This window comes from Aspergillus karnatakaensis, assembly GCF_047715665.1.
Source record: "Aspergillus karnatakaensis strain CBS 102800 unplaced genomic scaffold BJY04scaffold_42, whole genome shotgun sequence".
Classification (NCBI taxonomy): Eukaryota; Fungi; Ascomycota; class Eurotiomycetes; order Eurotiales; family Aspergillaceae; genus Aspergillus; species Aspergillus karnatakaensis.
In genome coordinates this window covers 86075-108048 of record NW_027395754.1, presented here as the reverse complement: position 1 = coordinate 108048, position 21974 = coordinate 86075, and the positions used below count along the sequence as shown (strand labels likewise).

At 50.1% G+C, this 21974-nt stretch overlaps 4 protein-coding genes across 4 annotated transcripts; 3 read left to right on the top strand and 1 right to left on the bottom strand.

Moving 5' to 3' along the window:
- The first annotated feature begins 1397 nt into the window (after positions 1-1397).
- BJY04DRAFT_105783 (uncharacterized protein) lies at positions 1398-2192 on the top strand. Its single transcript, XM_073708024.1, has one exon. It carries the CDS (start codon positions 1497-1499, stop codon positions 2040-2042), a length of 546 nt encoding a protein of 181 aa, XP_073568670.1. The 5' UTR covers positions 1398-1496; the 3' UTR covers positions 2043-2192.
- Positions 2193-10453: 8261 nt separating this feature from the next.
- BJY04DRAFT_220689 (putative cell division control protein Cdc25) lies at positions 10454-14288 on the top strand (the record flags this gene model as incomplete). Its single annotated transcript, XM_073716932.1, has 3 exons — positions 10454-13606; positions 13656-13872; positions 13954-14288. The coding sequence occupies 3 exons, from the start codon at positions 10454-10456 to the stop codon at positions 14286-14288; spliced, it is 3705 nt and encodes a 1234-aa protein (XP_073568669.1).
- Positions 14289-15988: 1700 nt separating this feature from the next.
- On the bottom strand, positions 15989-17470 carry BJY04DRAFT_229562 (Mov34/MPN/PAD-1 family protein). Its single transcript, XM_073719092.1, has 2 exons — positions 17269-17470; positions 15989-17213 (listed from the first exon to the last, which is right to left on the bottom strand). Exons 1-2 carry the CDS (start codon positions 17297-17299, stop codon positions 16231-16233), a joined length of 1014 nt encoding a protein of 337 aa, XP_073568668.1. The 5' UTR covers positions 17300-17470; the 3' UTR covers positions 15989-16230.
- A 415-nt stretch (positions 17471-17885) lies between these two features.
- Positions 17886-20742, top strand: BJY04DRAFT_105734 (putative microtubule associated protein (Ase1)). Its single transcript, XM_073708023.1, has 4 exons — positions 17886-18116; positions 18169-18221; positions 18283-18497; positions 18547-20742. The coding sequence occupies exons 1-4, from the start codon at positions 18000-18002 to the stop codon at positions 20472-20474; spliced, it is 2313 nt and encodes a 770-aa protein (XP_073568667.1). The 5' UTR covers positions 17886-17999; the 3' UTR covers positions 20475-20742.
- The last annotated feature ends 1232 nt before the right edge of the window (positions 20743-21974 follow it).

The window sequence follows — 21974 nt, the reverse complement described above, 5'->3', positions numbered from 1 at the left end:
AAATTCACAGCCCCTCGAATAATTTCTCTGCCCCTCGGCAACCCCTTTGGCTTTGCCCCTCCAACAAGGATGCCGGCACTGGGCAGTCTCAAATGCCACGGAGCTGACCACCAAAAAACATGATTCGTGTCCCTCGCTCCTTTCATTTCCACCCGCGGATTCTTGTTCACACTGCCAATCCTGGGCCTATGATGTCTCATTCTCATTCATTTATGCATCTCATCTCCTTTTTATTCATCATCCATCATTCTGCATTTGTGATCCGCAGCCCCTTTCCTCCTTGTTGTATCTGAGCTGAGGAAAGGGGGGCAAAGGGTCAAAGGTTGAACACAGACCCCTCCTTCCCCTCCAGCCCACCACCACTTTCACTCTCGCATCAGACGTTCCACGGACTGAGCGAGTCGACCCCTCCAAACCCCTCTTCGCCGCTTCGGTTTGTCTGGTCCGCCAACCGGGCAAACAACCCCTCTTACCTAGGTACTACTACTCCGATAACAACTAAAACTAACTACTGTAGAGCGAAGCTGCACTAGAATCTAGCGCACTAAGATGTAGTCGCATGCTAATTCCGAGGCTGCATCAATGACTACACTGTTGATCGAACCCGAGAGGGTGGGCCGAACCCAGCACTCTAGTCCTTCCCCGTAGAACCCCGTCATCTCCTTGACCTCAACCGTTGTTCCAGACCCCTGGTACTAAATATCTTCACCTCAAAATAGGGTCATCCCATGACATCGCTTGCTTGGTGCTCTTCAATTCGTGGAATCAGACCTTCTCACGACGAAACATATTATTTTCTTCCATCTCATCAGCGTGTTTCATTCATGACCACCACGAAGCAATAAGCGTTCTTCTCACGATGTGACCCTTTCAGATTCCACTGTCTGGATGTCTTGGGCACTCAAAGGCGAAAAGAGCAGAAACCTTGTTGACTGGCGCAGACCAACTGGATCAATAACAACTAGCTTTGGGCCCCCATTTCCCGGTCAGCTGCTAGGAGGCACTGCAAGTCTGCAAGAACCAGGCTAGAGCCAACCACCACATTTGCAGCTTGCATCCTCTGCAACTGTATCATGACGCCACCTTGAGATGTGCTTCACGGAGTATCCCGTACAGTCATGATTGGATGTATAAAAATATCCTACCAGTACGTCTTCCCGGTTCTCTGATCGGGCTCTTGTATACGTGTCAGACGTGAGCCACTGCAGGCTGTGCTCCCGAGCCTCGTCTCCTGTACACGCGATCCGATGAGCACAGTTGGTGTGCGCACTGCAGGCTAACTGTAATAATTTGGGCATTATCTCGGAGTCGTACTATTGCCGATGACCAACAGACATGATCCCTGTCACCATGGCCACTCTGAGACTCTGCGATGGCAGAGGCGGTCAGAAAGCCACTGTGGCCGCGACTTTGGTGGCTTTGCTCTCTGCTAACAGCCCCGAGATTGCGTTGAACTAGCCTGATCGGAGACGCGCCTTTCCTCCGGATGAAGCTCGATGAGGTCAGATGACCAGTCCTGGGAGTCCTGTGACGCTTTCCCAAGCATCAATAATGATCATTCCCTGTCTTCTTTATTGCCTAGGCAGATAGCACTACACGATAACTTGGCTTCCACGCTTGCTGTCGTTGATACCAACGATATTGGACGTCCTTTTATACCTTGTTATATCCGCCACGATGAGTGGGGTGGACATCCATCCACCTTGAATACCGCATCGATCACAAGGAATCCACCCACCGTCCCACTCTCATCAGCGAGGGGTACGGAGTACTCAGCTTGCAAACAAAAATACAGATGGGTATCCTGCACAGCTCATCAGCGTTCCGCATTTCTCGAACGCACCTTTAACTACCTCAATGGGCCAAAGTATCTTGATATTCACATGGATGATAAACAGAGCACAACACAGAGTAACAGACAAACTATGTCCCTCACGCTCCCTTGTGTCCCACGTGAACTCGGCCCCCTGACCTGCATCGAGATGTTGACCCCATTGCAACATTCTGATCCCTCGATTCTTGACCGCTCTGATCTGCCTTGAGCAGAGCTCTCAAGTTCTCGACAAAGAGAGCGGTGAAAAAGGACGAAGATCTAGCAGCTCGCGCTCGAGTCTCGACCTTACAGGCCCAACCTCTTCAATTTTGGACCCAAGATTTAACCATGAATGGGATCTTGCTCGTCGATCCACTTCCCGACCATGCAGCGGTCCGGCCCAGCCACCTCGCCCTCTCCGAGATACGTAAGTACGGACAGTGCTCGCCTGCTGAAGAGTGAAATGTCCTTCAACAAGAATCAGAAGCCTCAAGTCCTTCACACTCACAGGATCTCGCAAAGGGCCGTACTATCGAGTCTTGTTCCGATAAGGACCATTACTATTGATATGATCATGCAGGACATGTGCAAGTCTGGTGGCTAGATGATCGCACGGGTGTTTTACGGACAATAGCGCAAAATCTCCGTGCCTCGATAAAGGTACCGACGTACTCTGTACTCCGTACATTTGTATACTCCAAGACTCCTCCTACCTAGAGATCCATCTACGATGATCGGTCATTTCCAATTCAGGCTCTGCAAGAGCCGGGACCCGGGGAGAACAGTAATCTTCCTGTGATTTGAGGAATTCGATTTCATGATGGCTTGCTTCAAGCATGGATTTGCTCAGTGCTCACTCGTCCAGACAGGGATGAGACCCTTCAAACTGCACAGTCTCTCCCTTGTTGCACCGGATGTCTTCCAAGGTTGTCTCCTGCAGTGATCCGCCTGTTCCTTGCCTCCGACCGATTTATTGATCTTCAAACAAGGCGATCATTCCAAGATGTTTGGATTCCAGTGGCCTGGGATCAAGAGATGATTCGCGAGTTTCATTCCATTCCTTTTGTTGAAGTTTATACCCCACCGCACACCGTTGCAGGATTCAGGAACATCTTCCCCGAGTCCAGGTCAATACTACTAGTAAACATCGGTGGTTTCCAAGGCCAAACGGACCGTCTTGGCTCCCCTTTCCATCTTTCCGGCAGACTTTGTCCCCGATGAAGCCATCCACAGTTATTTCCACAGAGACGGTAAAGAACCGACAACGCGACCGTCGACGCGCCTTCTGGACCCACCATCACGTCGTCTTTAGATTGCGGAGTGGAGCACGTCTGGAACCTCGCGAAGATGGCGATTATCACTGTGTCAACCTTTTGCTTTTGTTGTTGGTGTCGGTGAGGCCTGTCACCAGCATTAGGGCATCTCTGAACGGCACAAAGGATCCAGTCTGCCTCTTCTCGGGTTGATTCCCTGACCGCTTCAATTATTTTGACAGGATGTTGAGGACACTTTCGTCCCAGACCGACTTGTCAACTGTCACCGATATTTCTGTCTGTTAGCAACTCTTAGCACGGGAGAAGAAGGGTCGTCAAAGAAGCTCAGGTTGTACTCGATCTGGATTCTGGAGTCTTCGTCCGAATTCTTCCGGACCATGTGAATCGACCAAGCGCACCCTTTCCTTGAAAGAGCGTCCCGCCGTCCTCATAAACTGGCTTATCCATGGCTAACGATACCAAACATCTCGACGGACATGTTGTCTGTCAAACAAGAAGTCTCAATCTATCTAACAGGTGCACCGCCAGATCGACTTGTGGTCGTGCCCTTCAGCCTGGTCCCCTCATGGCCCATTTATAGGGCTGGATAATTCACAGGGCTGCTCAAGCCACTGCAAGTACAACTTCAGGTCGCTCAGCCACCGGTCTTTGATCCCTTGCTCCACCAGTTTTGCATTTCTTTCTCGGCTTTGTGCGTAGATGTCGCTAAAATCCTGGATTCGACTTCGACATGCCTCAGGCTCCATATTATCACGACGCGTCCAGCACACGGCTTGTTCAAGGAGTCTGTTCCAACATCCATAAGTACAGAGTAAAATAATATTTGTAACACTACAAAACCTGCCAGAACCACTATTTCACGCCACAGTTCTGGATGTGCTTATGTGAGGCTGAGTGCGTACCATGGTTCTTCCCGACAAGCGGAATCTGGTTCTGATGCCATGGACCTTCGGATTCAGGTACAACCTCCAGACCACGCTGCGAATATTAATAGGTTTTCGATTTGCTGGGAGCTCCATGGCCTCATGAGCTGCAAGTTATCTCCGAAGTATAACCCTCTGCCCCTCGAAACCAAAGTGGCCAATTTTCGGATTACGAGACAGACGACTAGTTAGTTACTCCGTACTCTCTGTGACTCATTACTGGTACTTTGAACTGGGAAAGCCACATGGCAACAAAAGTATCCTATTCCTTCTGTCACAAAATACGGAAAAATCGCCTAGCGCGGCCGCGTAATAAAGGGGGGTGAGAACCGAGAACAAGAAACCAGAAACGAACTCAAAAATGAAACAACCGACAAGTTGACTGTTGACCACACCCACGCTAAAATTCCAACACTCCGGCTCTGTCTCCAAAGAAACTACCGGAAGACCTCAGGATTCGCAGGCTCGCGATTTCAAGAAGAATACGGACCCGCCGTCCGATACTCTGGGATAAAAATGGATCCTTTTCCGAGGCATCAGAAGGATTCTCGAAGGCCACGCTGAACTTTGAAGCCATGGAAACCGGACTTCGAAGCTCTGCGACACCCGGCGTATCCGCTCTCCTTCAGTCCACCAACGGTTTTCCCCCGGGGCGTGTGGAAAGGGGGGCCGTTGGAAAACTTTATCCCAGATCGCGACAGCAAAGGTTCCAATGGTTTGGGTAGATGGAAAAGGGGGAGGGGCCCGTTTAATAAGGATTGATATTGCGGACTCCACTGAGCTCGTGGCGTGGCTGACGCTGGTGTGTCGCGAAGATGAAGGATGGGCGCGGTTCCAAGATGATTGTCGTTGCCCGAGGGGCTAGATCGAGTTTGAGTAACAACCACCCGAGTTTGAGGTCTGCATACTTAGATGATTCAGGGCGCGACAGTGTGGCGATTTGAGCCCTGGTTTTGGGGCCGCATGGTATCGAATCGGGTGGTCGCAGCAGCGCAGCAATATCGACATGTCCACGCCTCAAAATCGGGCGGTGATCTATCTGTTATGTTATGACTGATGTGAACTGTCGTATCTGCGATATCCTTTGTCGCCGTCGGACGTCCGACGTCTATCACTCCTAGGTTGATAGCCTTGATAGGTCTGCGCAGCGAGCCTCGCTGCAGGGCGAGTCCCTATCTATGATCTACCGTACTCCGTACTCGCGCTATCAGTCGATCACTGCATGCATCGCGTCGATATTATGAACGGTCAGACTCAGAACGGCCAGTGGCCACTTCATGATGTCCCTAGTACCCGGGCCGGTCGGGAGATGTGCTTTTTGATAACAACTGATAAAATATACGTAGGGCTTTGATACCAGATAGCGTATCTCCTGTGTCTATGATAGTTACTACGCAGATAGATCATGATACTTGTTGTTATCCTGTATACGTATGGGTACTTTGAACCCTGTATCAAGATACGAGCCCTACACCATACAGAGTAAGAGCAGCATCTGCCATCTATAGATCTTGATAGTACGACTTGAGATACGGCATTGGGTTGCCATTTTTATTCTTCTAGTGATAAAGTATGGTATTAAATTGTCCTACTTCCTATTATTGCTCTAGTCATGCTGCTATCTCATCTAATCATCTCTCAATCGCGGAGTACAAATTAGGTAAATCTTCGCATTATGCTATCAAGTGACAGTATTTAGAGCTATGGCGTTATTGTCTCTCATCAGCAAATAAATTTTTCTATCTCCTTCTCTCTGCAAAGCGTCTCTGGTCCTATGAAGTTTACGCTGTTACTCATATATATATATCCACATGCTTCTCCAAAGCAACAAGGACCCTGATTTAGAGACAACCACCTCGCAAAACCCACTGAAGCAAATGTGGATCAGAAACCAATAATCCGGAAACATGGCATGGAAGTCTGAAAAGAGCTAGTTACATTTGTCGCTGACAGACTCCAAGCACAACATAGTTATATGAGGCAATGCTTCGTCCAGCCCGGTAGGTAGCTGCGCACCTCATGGAAGTGATGCACCCCACGGACATGGGCGTTTCTATATGTATTGAAATCTATTCATATCCTTCTAACAAGACAGATAGATCTGTAAATGCCTAGAGAAGCCATAATCTACTAGCAATCCTGCCCATATCAGATATACCATGCTGTCTGTGGTTGAAAACAACGCTGACCTTAGGATCTAACCAACACCTCTTATAATATGCCGTGGGAGTTCTTATCCCTATATCTGTCTAATCGTGAAGGGTACAAGGTTCGCCCAAAGCTGATTATAAGGGATGACTATACCCGAGATTGGTGAGGAGGAAATGTGGATCTACCGGTAATTGTATGGAGCTTCTATCCAAGGAAAGAAGTGAAGTTGAATGGGGCATGTTGATGGGCTAGAATACAATTGTACGAGGCAGATTATGTTCTTAGCAGAGTTTGAGCTGGACTCGGACTAATGGGTCTCTCTTCCCATATGGTAAGGTGAGTAGATCGGGTCAATGATGGTTATCTTAGAGTGTCTTTTGCTGAGAATATCTAACGCGTGTATGAGGCTCAGATGTGCATTGTTAGTTTTCTTTAATTGTTAGGCTGGATATACTTGAGTCTGACTGTACAGCAGTTTCTTTCTCGAGGTGTTAAGCTTATGCTGCCGCTTGAATAGAGAGGCGTGGAGTAAAAGTACTTAAGCTACATGCTACTATTGTGTTTGTATAGCAATGTATATGTGTGTGTGCTTGTTGCTGATGCATTCACCTGTCTAGGGTGCGGTTATTGTTCTTATGTCCCATGAGAGGAGAGCACATGGTAGAGCGCATCCCGTCTGCGATTGGGTATATCGATAAGAAAGAGAGATGGGGAGGGAGCAGAATGAATACAACGGAGTTATAATACATTCATCCCTCAAGTACGCCACACATCAAGTTAAAAGTCTGATCAGAATGGTCATTAGATAATAGACATTCTTCTAGCAAAAGGGCTGCATCTTCAAAACCGCGTAAGTCTGTTTCGAGAAACCTTCCGATGCACAGAATACTTGCTATAGCGATAATTGTTCTCGCCATGACTGGGACCCAAAACATTCAAGAATCTTTAAGGTTCCCGGGTGCAATACCGTCATGTAAGCTGTAAGATTGGGCTGGAGAGACCCTGCTGCGTGAGAAAAATGCCTATCTAGAGCACGGTGAGGATATGGCTGGGGAGTGGTGAGTCACTTTCTGTATTTTATACAATCACTGAGGCCTCCAATGCCGAGGCGCTGAGATCAAGCAGCTAAGTTTGTTGGTAAGCTTCGTCGGATGGCTGGCCAGCTGAGTTGGTGGAGAGTTGGCTTCAATCCCCTGAGTGGAGGGTAGATAGAGAGTCGGGAACTGATTTGGCTCATGAGGTATGAGTAAGAGTCAGGTAAAGGCCGAGGAAGAAAAACACAGTTATCCTTGGCTGTGATTCACAAGAGGGTATCATATTGCTTGTGCTTTAGTGACTATATCCTTGGAGGTGACCGTGGAGGATGAGAGCGTTGATGGTCTCCGTTCAGTGTAGAAGTCCAGCCTAAGTGCCCGTAGACACTTCGTGGAGGGAGGATAACCCTGCTGAGTAGAATCTGGTCAATTGAGATACTACCTTGTGAAGGTAGAGAGTACATGTCCCGGCAAGCATGCCCGCTTACGAACGACTCATATTCAGGTTGCAGAATATTCGTGAGACAATAGACCTGAGATGTGTCGGCTGTCCCGTAAATGGAGTAAATCTGAGCATCGGATAATAGATCCTCTCGGTTGCTTGTCGGAGGGTTTGAGTGACTATGGTGTGGTTATAGATGTACTTAGTGCAGGGAGGATCCTGTTTATAGCGCGGCAAATATACTACGTAATATATAAGAAAATGCTTGATGGTAGACCACAAAGCATACTGCGGAGGCTACATGTAGTGCTGTTAGGGGGTCTGCAAAAAAAAACGTATGGCTAATCTATAAAGAGAGCCATGGTGGGTTCGGCATACGGAAGCGCCTGTTGGTGTCTCCCTGGGTTTCCTGGAAAATGTGAGGGCGACAAGGACTTAGTTCCTGAGCTACCTGTCTCAAGTAAGCCTGCAAGGGGCAATGTTCGACTAGTAGCGACAAACTGCAATCAGAAAAAAAAAGGTTCGTAGATGCATCTCGGGGGTAGAAGAGTGTCCGAGCCCCTGAGTTACCGAGGAACCGTAAGGGCCGGGCGGCCTGAGAACTGTGGAATTAGGGTTCGAATTCCGCAGTAACAATGGTGATTGAACGCGTGAGCTCGCTATATGCGATTCGCTATTGGCTAGTAAATGAAGGGTCAGGTATTGATTAAAGAGGTCTGGTAAGAATCTGATGCTCTCATCGGTCTTGTTTATTCCTGAAATCGCTATTGGCGAGATTATGCATGAGAATTCAGAGTCGTCCCCAAGAGAGGGTCACAAATTGCTGATTCGAGCGAGATAATCAACGAGCAAGGGTGGTATTCCTGATGAAGTGCTTTGGCGTCGATTCCGGCATCTGGCCTGGGTGAACATCGATAGTGGTCTGACCGGCGAGTGGAGGTTCGGCGAAAAGCCCCACGAATATATTAGCTGCGTTTAGTCGCACCTAGAATTGGTGGGATGTTTTGACGTTGGGAGTCGTTGATACTTGATAGGGAGGTGGTAATAATGGATGGCTGGAGAAGGCAGAGTGGCACTGTGGCCCTGTGGGTATCTGACACACGGACGCACAATCTGACACTGCGGATTCCGCGGTGATGATGGACCTAGCGGACCCCTCCGCGACCCATTAAGTACTCTTCCACATGTGAGGTGTCTGCAAATTGACAGTTGACTTGGTTATCTTCGGCCTATGATCACTGAATATTCGGTACTTTCTCTTGGAAATGTACTTGAACCTGACGTCGCGTGAGTAACGTCGCGGGATATTCTGGTTCCTGTAGCGTGGTATGAGGTTCTTTGGTAGGTCGCGCCAAATGTCCCCACAATCGACTTGGTAGCGGCCTACTGCTCCAGTGGTCTGCAGGATCGTTATCCAAGCAGGAAGTACGAGTATGGGGTAAAAACCGGTAGACTAACTGCCCTGTTCAGGCACCGGGCAAGCTGCAGCTCAACGGCCCAACGGAGCAGGATCAACATATTTGTATGCTCCATCAAGAAATGTTCCTTAGAAGCCTCGACTCGGGAAGCTTTGAGGTGCGGAGAACTTGTGTCATGAATGCCGCGGATTCTGACTCGCAACGAATGAGAGCAGACTGGATTAATCAATATTATGGATAGTACCGGAGTAGTTGCTGGTCGGCGACAATCATGTCAATAATATTCTCGCGTCTGGAAAATTCTCGACCGTCAGCGAGGTTCTTGGCTGAAGCGGCTGTCATGCTAGTTGACATGAGCCATTTTTTCAATGCCCACCACTGCCGAGGAGGGGCAGGGATCGTTGTTAGTTAGTAGTGGTATACTAAATAGACGCGCAGGTACAATCATGTATGTACATGTACAGAGTACTCTGTGACATATGCATAGCTGCAGGTATACTCTCCGTGGGTGAGACGGATCTCTTGCTGGATCTTGGATCTGAGACTCTGTGTGGATAGGGCTCGTGCTGGGGCTGGGAGAGCATTGTTCAATCGGAGACCGAGAGAGTACGTAAGTGCTGGTCCATGCATCCTCGGAAATGCACTTTCAGCATGGTCTCTTGGGATTGTTTCATAGAAGTTTAGTGAGAGCAAACCAAGAACAGTCAATGAAGTGAGGCAACGAGTTCCAACTCAAAAGACTCAGAGACAGAGGCTGACAAGAGAGAGAGGACGAGGAGAGGCGAGAGGCGAAGAGTGAGAGGAGAGTGACAGAGAGAGAGAGGGAGGTCAAGCTGGGCCACTGGGCTGACCGAGGCGTAATATTACCGCACCCCCGTGTAAATATCGTATGGTATGGTCACCAGCACCAGTGCGATGGATGCTCCTCTTTTCGAGCAGCAGCATCCACTCAGCGCTCAAGCTGCCAACCTCCATCCGCCCTCTGCGTCTCTGGCCATAAACCCTCCTGAGTCCCTCATCCCCATCCAGACCTTCGACTTTCGACCCTCGCTCCCCGGTGCTTTTTGATTCTTCTCCTCCCTTCCTCTCCCTGTCGAGGTAATATATTATTGATCGATTACTGTGTGTTGTTTGCCACTGTCCGGTCTCATATCCTCGCCCTATTCCCTCCCCGACACTTCTTGTCTCGCAACCGCCGCTCCTTTGGTAGCCAGCCCACTTCCGACGCCTCCCCCGTTACCGCCCCTCCTCAAACTACATCACGGTCGGTTGCCTGCCTCGACATGAGCAACGCCTTTCGTTGAAATCGTCCAGCCATTAGCCGCAGCGGACGCATGATTGTTATCGATACGCTCATTTCTCTCTCGCTCTCTGTTCGCCAATCGCTGCGGCCATCCGATGTACGGAACCCGCGTCCTCGATCCATTGGCTGTTGACCAGGGATTAGTGCCGATGAACAAGACAAAGGCTTTCGTGACCACTTTCGAGTACACCGAGAAGCCCATGGCTGCCGCGATGGCCGCTCCTCGAAGTCGCAGCCGTGGAGGCAGCTTGTCATTTTCGCAGAGAGACGTCGTCGCCGACTCCCCCAAACGACACTTATCGCCCATGAAGACGCCCAGCCCAGAGCCGGCGCCCGCGCTGTTTGTGCGGGCTATGTATGATTATGATGCTGATGACCACACGAGCTTGAGCTTTCAACGTGGCGATATTATTCAGGTTCTCAACCAGCTTGAGACTGGCTGGTGGGACGGTGTTATAAATGGCAACGTTCGAGGCTGGTTCCCTAGTAATTACTGCGCTGTGATCACCGATCTACGAGAACTTGAGGAACACGTGTCGCATGTGCATGATGATGGCGATTTGAGTGCCGATTCAGGTGCTGGGGAAGACCACGAGGACGACCACGACGATGATGTTGATTCCCCTGGCAATCCTCGCGACTCACATCCGTTGCTACCTATTGAGGGAATGGATCCCCCGAAAGAACAAGAGGAAGCGGCATTTTGGATCCCTCAAGCGACTCCAGATGGCCGCCTCTTTTATTTCAATACTCTCACTGGTTATAGCACCATGGAGCTACCCTTTGAGAACCCATCGGTTAACGAAAACGGCCCCTACGATCGCAACAATTTCTTTGTCCCGGAGCAGACCCGACCTCCCCCGGAGCTGATGGCTCGCGGTTTTGAGCGCGATGAAGATGACTATGATGGCTCGGCATCAGAAGCCGAGGGCGAATCTCTCATGCTGGCTTCTCACGACTCCATGTCGCGAAGACGCCAGTCGTTCATTGACGGTGTATCCCCTGCCACGTCGATGGATTCCCTACATCCCCCATCTGCCACGAAGTCTATCAACGAAGGAAAAAGCCCTCTTGGGCGGAGCCCCCACAAGGTGTATGGCTCCGCAGGTGCTGACAGTAACACCTCGATCGCAGAACCCATGCACAGACCGTCGACTTCATCGGGAGTCTCGCAGCGTTTCTTTGATGATCACACGTCAACACCGATTACATGGCCTTTGCTCGTGGACAATATGTCTCAGGCCGTGGAGATTTACCGGCAGACCTTACTAGGCGGCGACCGTGCAGAGTATGTAAGGAAGGCTGAGGACATTTCAGACCATCTACGAATGTTATTGGCAGCTGGCTCCGATACCACTGATAATCACTCTGGGAACCCTTCGATTATTTCTGCCAACAAGCCATTGTACCAGCACTTCAGGGATATGATGTCCAAGTTCTCCAAGTTGGTCCTGTCGTCTCACATGGCTGCAGCTGACTGGCCGAGCGCCGATGCGGTGAACAAGTGCCTCCAGGAAGCCGATGGTGTCATGCAAGGAGTCTATGGTTATGTTGAAGTCGCAAGACAACAACGTGGTGAGTATATCCGTCGTGTTGTTCCTGGCTTCGTGGTGGGTAGCTATGCTGGTGGCTCATGGCAGAACAACGGGGTCTTGCTGAATGAATCTGGCCCCACGTCATTCTTGGATCAAGATGGTGGAGATATGCGACCTGAGCCGACTGTTCCTCTGGAGCCCAATGTCCTGGACCATGTCGATGTTCTGCGCAGATCCTTTGTTGGAGCCATTCGACGGTTGGAGGAGAGGTTGACCCTCAACCAAAGGAAGATCGTCACTGTTGCCGAGCACGAGGAAATAGGCGAGTTGATTGCAGCGGCAGCTGTCAAAGTCGTGGAACAGTTTCGCCCTTGGGTTTCTGCTGTTGAGTCGGTTAACCTTGGGCCTTTGGGAACAAGCTTCCAGAACCCACAACTTGTAGACTTTAGCTTGCAGAAGCAACGAGTCTATGATGCGATAGCAGACTTTGTCGTTAGCTGCCAGGCTGTTTCAGCTCCTCTTGGTGATGAGTGGGCTGAACTTCGTGGCGACTCCCTCGATGATCGCTTAAATGCCGTCCGGGGTGTGGCTAGGCAGCTCGAGAACTATGTCTCGCAGATTGGTTTCTCATTTTCATTACTCCTTGAGCAGGTGCCTGACGCCACCGCTCGTAGCGAAAGTCGTGTTGGTGGTGAGCCTGATGGGTTCAAGGGGATGCATAGCCGTGCAGAATCGCGGACTACCGAGACTATCGGCGTACCATCAGCGCATCCGCTTGAGAAAGCTCCAGAGAAAGTGCGCCGCAACATGGACAAAGCACAGAGGTTCTTTGGACAGGCTCCGCCAGCTGCGATCACAAGAGAACCCGTGACTAATCTAGCCCGCGAGCCTGAAGAGACACCATGGTTCTTGAAGATGGATCATGAAGGTGAAGTGTTTTACGACACCAAGAGTGATATCCCCATGTTGAAATGTGGAACACTGGCAGGTTTGGTAGAGCACTTGACTCGCCACGACAAACCCGATCCATCTTTTAACAGCACCTTCCTGCTCACCTACCGATCCTTCACTACCGCCGCGGAGCTCTTTGAGATGATTATGCAGCGATTCAACACTCAGCCACCATTCGGTCTGAATGCCGATGAGATGCAGATGTGGGTTGATAGGAAGCAGAAGCCTATTCGATTCCGTGTGGTCAACATCTTGAAGACATGGTTCGAAAACTACTGGATGGAGCCCAACGATGAGTCGCACATGCAGCTTCTTGAGCGGGCGCACTCCTTCACTAAGGACTCGATCGCGACGACAAAGACTCCAGGCTCTACTCAACTTCTCGCAGTTATCGAGCAGCGCCTCCGAGGTCAGGATACTACCGTGAAGCGTCTTGTCCCCACCCAAGCAACTCCCGCCCCAACGCCTATAATCCCGAAGAACATGAAGAAATTGAAGTTCTTAGACATTGATCCAACCGAGTTCGCTCGCCAGCTCACAATCATCGAATCGCGCCTCTACTCCAAGATTAGGCCTACGGAATGTTTGAACAAGACTTGGCAGAAGAAAGTTGGACCCGATGAGCCTGAACCTGCAGCTAACGTCAAGGCTGTGATCTTGCACTCGAACAAGCTCACAAACTGGGTTGCCGAGATGATACTCAACCAAGGTGATGTTAAGAAGCGAGTGGTGGTCATTAAACACTTTGTCAACGTTGCAGATGTAAGTATCGCAGATCCACATTCTCTGACGCATTGCTAATTTGTGCTAGAAATGCCGGGCTCTGAATAACTACTCTACACTAACCTCTATCATTTCGGCTCTTGGTACAGCTCCCATTCATCGACTTAGCCGCACTTGGGCTCAAGTCAGTGGCCGCACGTCTGCCATCCTGGAACAAATGCGCAGGCTCATGGCGAGTACAAAGAACTTTGGCGAGTATCGTGAAACACTCCATCTCGCAAACCCGCCTTGCATCCCTTTCTTTGGTATGTGGCCTAGTCCTAAAATTTCCGACACATACAGGGGGCCCTTCTTTGCTTCCCGAGAGAAACTAATACCTAATGTAGGCGTCTATTTGACGGACTTGACGTTCATCGAGGATGGTATTCCGTCCCTCACGCCATCCGAGTTGATCAATTTCAATAAACGAACGAAAACCGCCGAGGTTATTCGTGACATCCAACAATACCAAAACTCGCCCTACCTTTTGACGCCTGTTACCGAATTACAGGAGTATATTTTAAGTAACTTACAGGGGGCAGGCGATGTGCACGACATGTACGATCGAAGCTTGGAAGTGGAGCCGCGAGAACGAGAAGACGAAAAAATTGCGAGGTACGCTGCCGGTGGAAGAGACATGAGTGCTCTGACCCTTGCAACCCTGGTCATGTCATCGCGATGATTTCCTTTACCCCCCTCCCCCAAATCCCTTATCTGGCCCCCCAATCTGGCGCTCAATTTACTGTCTTGGCGATACCCACACATTTCATGTCTCCCTCTCAAAAATGACCGATCCACGGCTTGATTCGAAGACTAACGGAATGTTCTTTTTCTTACGTAGACTACTCTCTGAGTCGGGATTCCTGTAAGGCGCCGCACTCGGTTTGCGTGACACCACGGGGCGATCGCTTCGACTTTGACTGGACGAGAACGAGTCAAGACTCGACGATAGTACGGGCAGCGTTTCGACCTATCAAATCCTGCAGTGGCACCGATAGTCCCCATTGGCTTTCGCTCCATGTCCCGGGCGTTTTTTCTAAATCGACGCTCTGCGTCTTCGCGCATCCGGCGGCTTCCAAAGAACATCCCGTCGATTGCGTGCACCGACAGGGCTGTCCTCCATGTCATGTGGACCCTTATCGAGGTCGATCGACGCCATTGCGCGCCGTCACTTCGTTTTTGCGCCAAGTGGGCAACCTCAACCACGTGCAGGCGCTGTCACTTGCTGTCACTTGCTGTCAGTGATCGTGTGAGGTTACATTCAACGTTGAAGCTTGCCACTCCCCGTCTGGCTTTGGACTGTCTCGAATTCTTGCGTTCTCCGAAGGATGAGGCTGGACGTGAAAAGCCTTTTTGAGATTACGTCTCTTCATCTGCCTACCTTTTCGCCTCTTACCGATGACCTACCTTACGATCTCTCGCCCCCACCGACATATTTCTTCCTTCCTCCTTCTCCTAGGTTACGATACAGCAATCTATCTACCCCTCACGCCTCAACGGTTCTATCATCTCCTTGATATACCCCGACCTATCTTCTCCCTGGATATATTCACGTCTCATCTTACGCGATGTATACTGGTCCGATCTATCTCCTTGTTCACTTCTTGTAAAGCCTTATTTTCGGCCCCTTTACCATGTTCAACTTTCGATCTACTATCTGTTATGAAGCACTGTCTCCCGGGCACTCCTGGGATAACGACTGTTACGACGCGGGATACCTAGCGCCTCACGCGCTGTCTTTGCTCAAGATTATGATTCTTTTGTTCTTCTCTTCGCTGTTCTATATACATTACCATTCATCGCTTCATCTATTCTAGAAATGCATTGGCGTTGGATCTCTTTCTTCAAGAATCAGGACTAGATGAAACACAGTATGTAGATAGCACAGTATCGAAGGACAAGCACTAGATGCAGGTAACAGCACCTATGATACCTAGCTTTGGAATCCTTTGACATCATTGTGCAGTGTCCCTAGCACCATGCAAGATCCAGACACTAGACCCAATGAACCACGGATTCATGTTAAGTACACGATACAGGCACCAAAAACCACATCCGGTCAAAGTAACCTACTCTAACCCCTCCACCAGCGTACCTGGGGAAAGAAATCAGGACGATTACCGCAATATATCGAAACATACAATACGCACGGCTTACCCCGAGCCATACTACTAGTGTTTACCTTCATCAAGCAGGAACCGCGAAGGATCGGCGCGTTCCAAGGAACTGGCTACTGCTGGATTGACCATCTACAGTACGCCGCATAGAGAAGAAGTCCTTTCAGCTCATACGGGACTCGGGAGGATTCATGCACGAACTCAGACTATGGATTCATTCCTAAACCCGATCCGTTGTTTCGAAGTGCTTGAGGCTGGGGCTGAGGCTGCGGCTTACTTATGTGTCGCCATTGCGATAAATTATTGAAAACGCGGTGAGATGACGGCTTTGTTGAGGAGAGGGATGTCGAAGGGCTAGTCGTTCTCATGTAACATGCAACTGGGACATAAAGAATAATGATTATTACTGATTCATATCATCGTTTGTGTTTGTGTATGTGAATTAAAATTTTCTCGACGTTGGGCCCAGACGCGGGATGTAGATCAGAGAAGATCTAGAAGACTAGGCTAGACCCCTGTCGTTGTTGGCTTTTCGCCGATATCTTGGAAGAGCTGCATTTTCACTTCTGCCGCTAGCAGACCTTTCACTTCTTCTGAGACGATCTTCTGACCGTCTTTTACTACCCTCTCGAGCTGTTGGTCTTTGACTTGTGTTGGGCCACCGCCACGAGAAGAGTTGGTTTCAATGCTTCGGGTTACGCAGCGGATTTTCTGGCTCAGGTCGAGCATTTGTTTTGTGCCGTAGTCGCGGGTGGTGAAGAGGGGGCTTTGGCTGAGTGTTGCGACCCAGTATTTGTTCCAAAGAAGGGAGAGGATTTCGGTGTCGAGGGCGCTTTTGAAAAGGGAGACTTCCAGGGAGTAATAGTGAGAGGCGTGGGCTCCAAAGTCTTCGGCTTTGTTGAGTGGGACGGTTTGGTACTCGTCTTGTTCTTGCTCTTCCTTTGGCGGTGTGTAGTCCTTGGGAAAGGTTCTGAACGCTCCGATGTCTACCTTGCCTGCAGAAATGGTGCGCTCGGGATCGATGACAATGGCAACAAACGGCCCGCCGAGTTGTTGCATGTCTTGCGTTGTGACGTCGATCCCCGAGAGCCAGCATCCGTATCCTGGATGGCTGTGATACCATCCGACTGCGTTCTCCATTCTCCCCGCGTCACGGCACGCCTGAAGATACCCCACCATGTATTCGTTCGCTTCGTCTTGCGCGTTAACTCGCGTCTCTGTTCCTTCGACCGGGAGGCGGAAAGCATCTGTCACGACAAATGTTTCGGGGAGAATGTATCCTTGCATCAAGCCCATGACTTCGAGTGACCCACCAGAGCGAGCGTGCATGACCATTTTGAGTAGAGCGACTGCGGAGATTCGAATTGACTTGAAGTAGTGAGGGTCTTTGGCCCATGGGCGGGCGTTGCTGAGAGCCTTGTGTGTTTCTTCATCGTATTGGTATAGAGCATCTCTTTGAGGGTCGATTAAAGTGACAGCATTTTCTAACTCTGAAGTAAAGAGTAAGCGTGCTATCCAAGCAAGGAGGGGCCTCCTGGGACTAACCCCAGGACTGCTGGGCAATTTCCGCCTGCATGATGAGCTGTAGAGGTGGGGAAGGAAATCCCCGGAGGTGTGGGAGTGGATACGGGTGGGGCTATTTGATCGACGTTCAAGGTAATTGCGGTATTCAATATAGATGGAAATATGTATCGAGCTTGTTAGGAGCGATAGACAACGAAGGCGAGGAGGTTTGGAAGAATTGTATGTTCAAGCTTGGTGTCAAGCTGGAGATAGCGTTGCGGAGAAGCATCAAGCGGTGAGGGTAGATCGGGCAGAATGTGGGCGGGGTAGTGCTGAGTCAGCGGTTGCTGAGGAGACAGCGATCGATCAACAGAAGCGGGCGCGAAACCTGATTTGCAGGGCGGTTTAGTCCCTCACGCTCAGCTTCATTGATTGATGAACTTCTCCTCCCCCGACCCTCTTTCAGAAAGAAACAATACTCTCCTGGATTGCCTACCTTTGGCCCTTGCTTCCAGTCATTCGCTGTATTGGTTGCGCTGTGCATATAACTTGTGCGGGTCCTCTCATTTCCGATTTCTTTTCTCTGGTGATCTGTTTATCGCGTGGCTCGAAGCTATTGCTTGCCCTCTGGCGCATTGTCACCGCTTTCTTACATGAGAGACAGCCGATCACATACCGGAGTTTATTGATAATTTCTCCTTTTTGGTCTTGACAGTAGTCTCTACTCTGTGTTAACGCACCATACGCCCCCTGCCTCGGGGACTCGAGTCGCAATGGCGGTTGATACAAGCTACTTGACCACTCAGGTCAACAACATTGTCAGCCAGCTTCATGGAATCTTCGATGAGATCGGTATTCCCAGTCATGAGCGCGAATCTCGGGAAGAAGAGGTTTGTGGTGAAAGCCTTCGTTAGACAAGTGCGCGAACTGACTTCTGTGTAGCTTTTCAGTGCGCTTTCCGAGACACTAAACAACCACTTGAAGCTAGTCGACAGGTAAGTTATACGTCCTGGACTGCTGAACATATAATAGGATTCCGAATGCTGATTCTTGTAGCGAGAAAAATGACATGACAGAAGAAGCGCAAAAGCTCATCGATGCCATCCAGCAAATGGAGGAATCTTTGGTCGATGAGAAGGCCAATGGGCAGTATAACCTGGACCAGAACGACCTCTGTATCACTTATCCCTTGAATCGCTGCCTCGCCTTTCTGCGGGAGCAGCACAGTGCAGTCAGCAAGCTGCATCGACAGCGATTCGAACAGGTCAAGAGTACGTTTCTGACACTCTAGAACCGGTTGACCATGCTAATATCATGTAGAATTGGTCGAAGCCCTCGAATCATACTCGTCTCATCTCGAATCCTCCTTTATAAACATTGAGCTTCCTCCCACCGCACCCGGCTCCTCGATCGCGCCCAGCTTCGACCTCTCACCAACCTACGTTACTGCCCTCGATAACGAATTCTCTAGAGTCTACGAAGAATACCACCGACGTCTTGAGCTTGTGACAACAACATGCGAAGAGATAATTAAGCTCTGGGCGGAGCTCGGGACACCTCAGGCGCAGACCGATTCTAATATTGTCCAGCACTACCGCGAGTCGCCCGAGCAACTAGGGTTACACGAGTCCGACTTGACAAGCTTGCTCGCAAGGCGTGAAAAGTTGCTGGATGAGAAGAGAGGCCGCGAGCGCAAGCTGAAGGACGTGAAAACTGCTGTGGAAGGGCTTTGGGAACGGTTTGGTGTTGAAGAGTGCGATAGGAAGGCTTTCCTTGCGGCAAACCGTGGCTGCGGACTGCGCACGATCAATGAATTCGAGGAGGAACTGTCTCGCCTAAATGAGTTGAAAAGACAGAACTTGCATCTGTTCGTGGAAGATGCGCGCTGCCGCCTCCAGGAGCTCTGGGATAGCCTTTACTTTTCCGAGGAAGAAATGCTGGATTTCACACCAGCATTCTCTGATGTTTACAGCGATGCTCTCTTGGAGGCTCATGAGGCAGAGATCGCTCGCCTGGAGACTTTGAAGGAACAGCGCGCACCAACCCTGCAACTCATTGACAGACATCGCAGCCTCCTTGCCGAGCGTGATGCTCTAACAGCCTCAAGTCAGGACGCTTCCCGCCTCATGGCACGCGGAAACAGGGGAGAAAGACGTGACCCTGGCAAGCTTCTCAGAGAGGAGAAGATGAGGAAGCGCATTGCCAAGGAGCTGCCGAAGGTCGAGGTCGACCTCCGCAGAGAGCTCGAGAACTTCGAGGACGAGTATGGACGGCCATTCCTGGTTCAAGGAGAGAGATATCTAGATGAACTCGCCAAGATGACTGCAAAACCTCCACCACGCTCAAAGACACCTTCCGCAGCACCACCTAGTACCTCGAAACGCAACCCTCCCCCATCTCGCCCTGGTAGCGTCATGAGGGGTCCTCCACCCCCTCGGTCCAGCACGAAGACACCTGTGGGAGGCCAGCCAACCAAGTATAACACGATTGGGCCTTCGAGATCTAACTCGAGAGCAGGAGCCAAGTCACCAACCAAGATTCCCGGCCGCGTTCCACTAGGAAACATGCCCTACGGAAACAACTCTGCTGACCGCCGTGGCCCCGGCACATACTCTTCCAGCACTGTAAACGGCAAACTACCTTCATCTCGTGGACCTCCCCCAAGGATGAGGGCACTTACGACAACCGACAAGGAAGACCGTAGCAACTACTTGTTTGAGCCACCTCGTTGCGCTAGCGCCATGTCCAACTCGTTTGTCCGACCAGTCAGCCCTGAAGATGTTTATGATGATCGACAGCGCTCCTTCATGAGCTCTTCCATCTTCTCCCAGCGATCCACTGGGTACTCTCAATCCTCCCAATCCTCATCCTCGTCATTATCACTCAAGTCGTCCCTGCAAGGACAATACCCGCGGCCAAACCCTTACCTGCAACACGCGCCCCCGCCCCCAGCGCCTCGACAAGTATCTAATACCTCCACCGTCGACACGGTGACTACTGGGTCGGAAAACTGGGAAACCTTTGATGATGGATCGGACTCGGACGAGGCCAGCGAGGCATACTATGCGAGGTTCCGTGCTGGACATGGGAAACGCTTGGCCACCGAGGACCACCAGCAGTCGGTGTCCCTAGCAGGCAAGAAAGCAAAGGGCATTCGAAGTGTGAGCCCAGAGGAGCCTATTGGAAATCACCTGGTACGAGTGGCTGGAAGTGATAATGGTTGGACCGATGATGTGGAGGCTTACTAAAAGTTTCGCGCCCCTCTCACCTTTCATTCTCATTCAGGCGCGGTCGTTCGTTTTGCTTTAACCCATCCCTGGCGCGTTCATTCAAAGATACTATGATTATGAGACCATCTGACTTTTGATGACTCTACGACCTGAACCCAGGACTGCTATGCCGTCACTCTTCACATATACTGCTCGGCTAATGGTTGATGCTTGGTTTTGTGCCGGCATCTACACGCGACAATATCGCAGACTCCACCTGCGACTTAATTTTCTATGTTCAAATTCTGGATCTCCCCTCGATACCTGTTGAACTTTGACGCCGCCTCGCGGTGACGCCGGATACTCGTCTTATCCGGCTTTCAAACTTGGAGCTGAAATTATTCGCTCTTCGGAAGCGCTGTTGTCTTCTTGTACTATGTTTGGCTGTATGCTTCGCTAATGCTCTGTTCTTTTCTATGATTTAATCTTGCCTTTGGTTTTTGTGAGACCCCTTTCTTATGGTTTCTGGACTGGATTTTTGTTGATTCCCCGTGGACCTGCGCAAGTCGCAGCCATGTTTTTGATGTATTTGTTTCGATATCAGCAAGCGGTTATTGCTTTAGCTTGTTTAGGAATTTATTGGTTTCGGTCTAGCTTGCCTCTTCGCCAATGTAAGAGCCCAATAAAGAAGTAGATTCACGGGTTAGTAGTATGTTCTCTGGCTCATCATCCGCCGCGTAGTCAATATGTCAAGATTGCGTAAGGAGTCCAGCCCTCACCACAGTGACATACTAGATTCCAGGTAAACGGATCTAATTGGCAAATACATGAATCATCTGTAGGTCACTAGAAACTCTAAATTAGACCCTCATCTCATCATAGACCTGAGGCTAACTGATCTGACTGGCAGGTATATTAGTCGCCTGCCTGGCACTGAAAAGCCTAAATCCACATGTCTTTTCTTATTTTCAAGACATTGACCTTGTCCAAACCTGAACTCCTCCACGCAAACACGTCCATCTACTCCTCTACTGGAAGAATACATTTTCATCTTCCTCTATTCTTGGCCATTTCCGCCCCCCTGGCCTCTACCATGCCGGCAAACCGTCGTTAGATCATTCAAGAATACGAATACAGAACCAATACTCCGGATCTGGACAGTTGGAACGCAGAGCTAGACTGCCTGCCTGTATGTTCTAATGCGGAACTCCATTGTTCAGAGGCCTGGCCGGCAAGCACAACCCCTTTGATCCCTTCACTCTGCTCAATCTTACCCTGTTAAACACTCGGTCTTGCTTTACTCCATACTATTCTATGATCTGTAGTAGGTCGAGCTGACGATGTGATTAAGAGATCAGTAAAAATATGGTACGTGATAGAATCATAGCCTTGGGAATACTCGGGCTATCGCCGGGGCTGATGGTTTACTGACTATGAATTTTTTTCCCTGGTGACAATAGGGCCCCCGATGTTGGACGTGCTGTCGGTGAGATGTTATTCCTAATGGGCTACTGTCGATGTCTGAGATTGCGGGTTCTA

What these genes read in the sequence shown, in the direction of transcription:
- BJY04DRAFT_105783 (XM_073708024.1), top strand. Translation starts at nt 1,497, where the DNA reads ATGAGGTCAGATGACCAGTCCTGGGAGTCCTGTGACGCTTTCCCAAGC.
- BJY04DRAFT_229562 (XM_073719092.1), bottom strand. Translation starts at nt 17,299, where the DNA reads ATGCAGGCGGAAATTGCCCAGCAGTCCTGGG. An exon ending in AATTGCCCAGCAGTCCTGGG is followed by an intron (nt 17,214 to 17,268) that starts GTTAGTCCCAGG and finishes TCTTTACTTCAG; the next exon opens with AGTTAGAAAATGCTGTCACT.
- BJY04DRAFT_105734 (XM_073708023.1), top strand. Translation starts at nt 18,000, where the DNA reads ATGGCGGTTGATACAAGCTACTTGACCACTCAGGTCAACAACATTGTC. An exon ending in CACTTGAAGCTAGTCGACAG is followed by an intron (nt 18,222 to 18,282) that starts GTAAGTTATACG and finishes TGATTCTTGTAG; the next exon opens with CGAGAAAAATGACATGACAG. An exon ending in GCGATTCGAACAGGTCAAGA is followed by an intron (nt 18,498 to 18,546) that starts GTACGTTTCTGA and finishes AATATCATGTAG; the next exon opens with AATTGGTCGAAGCCCTCGAA.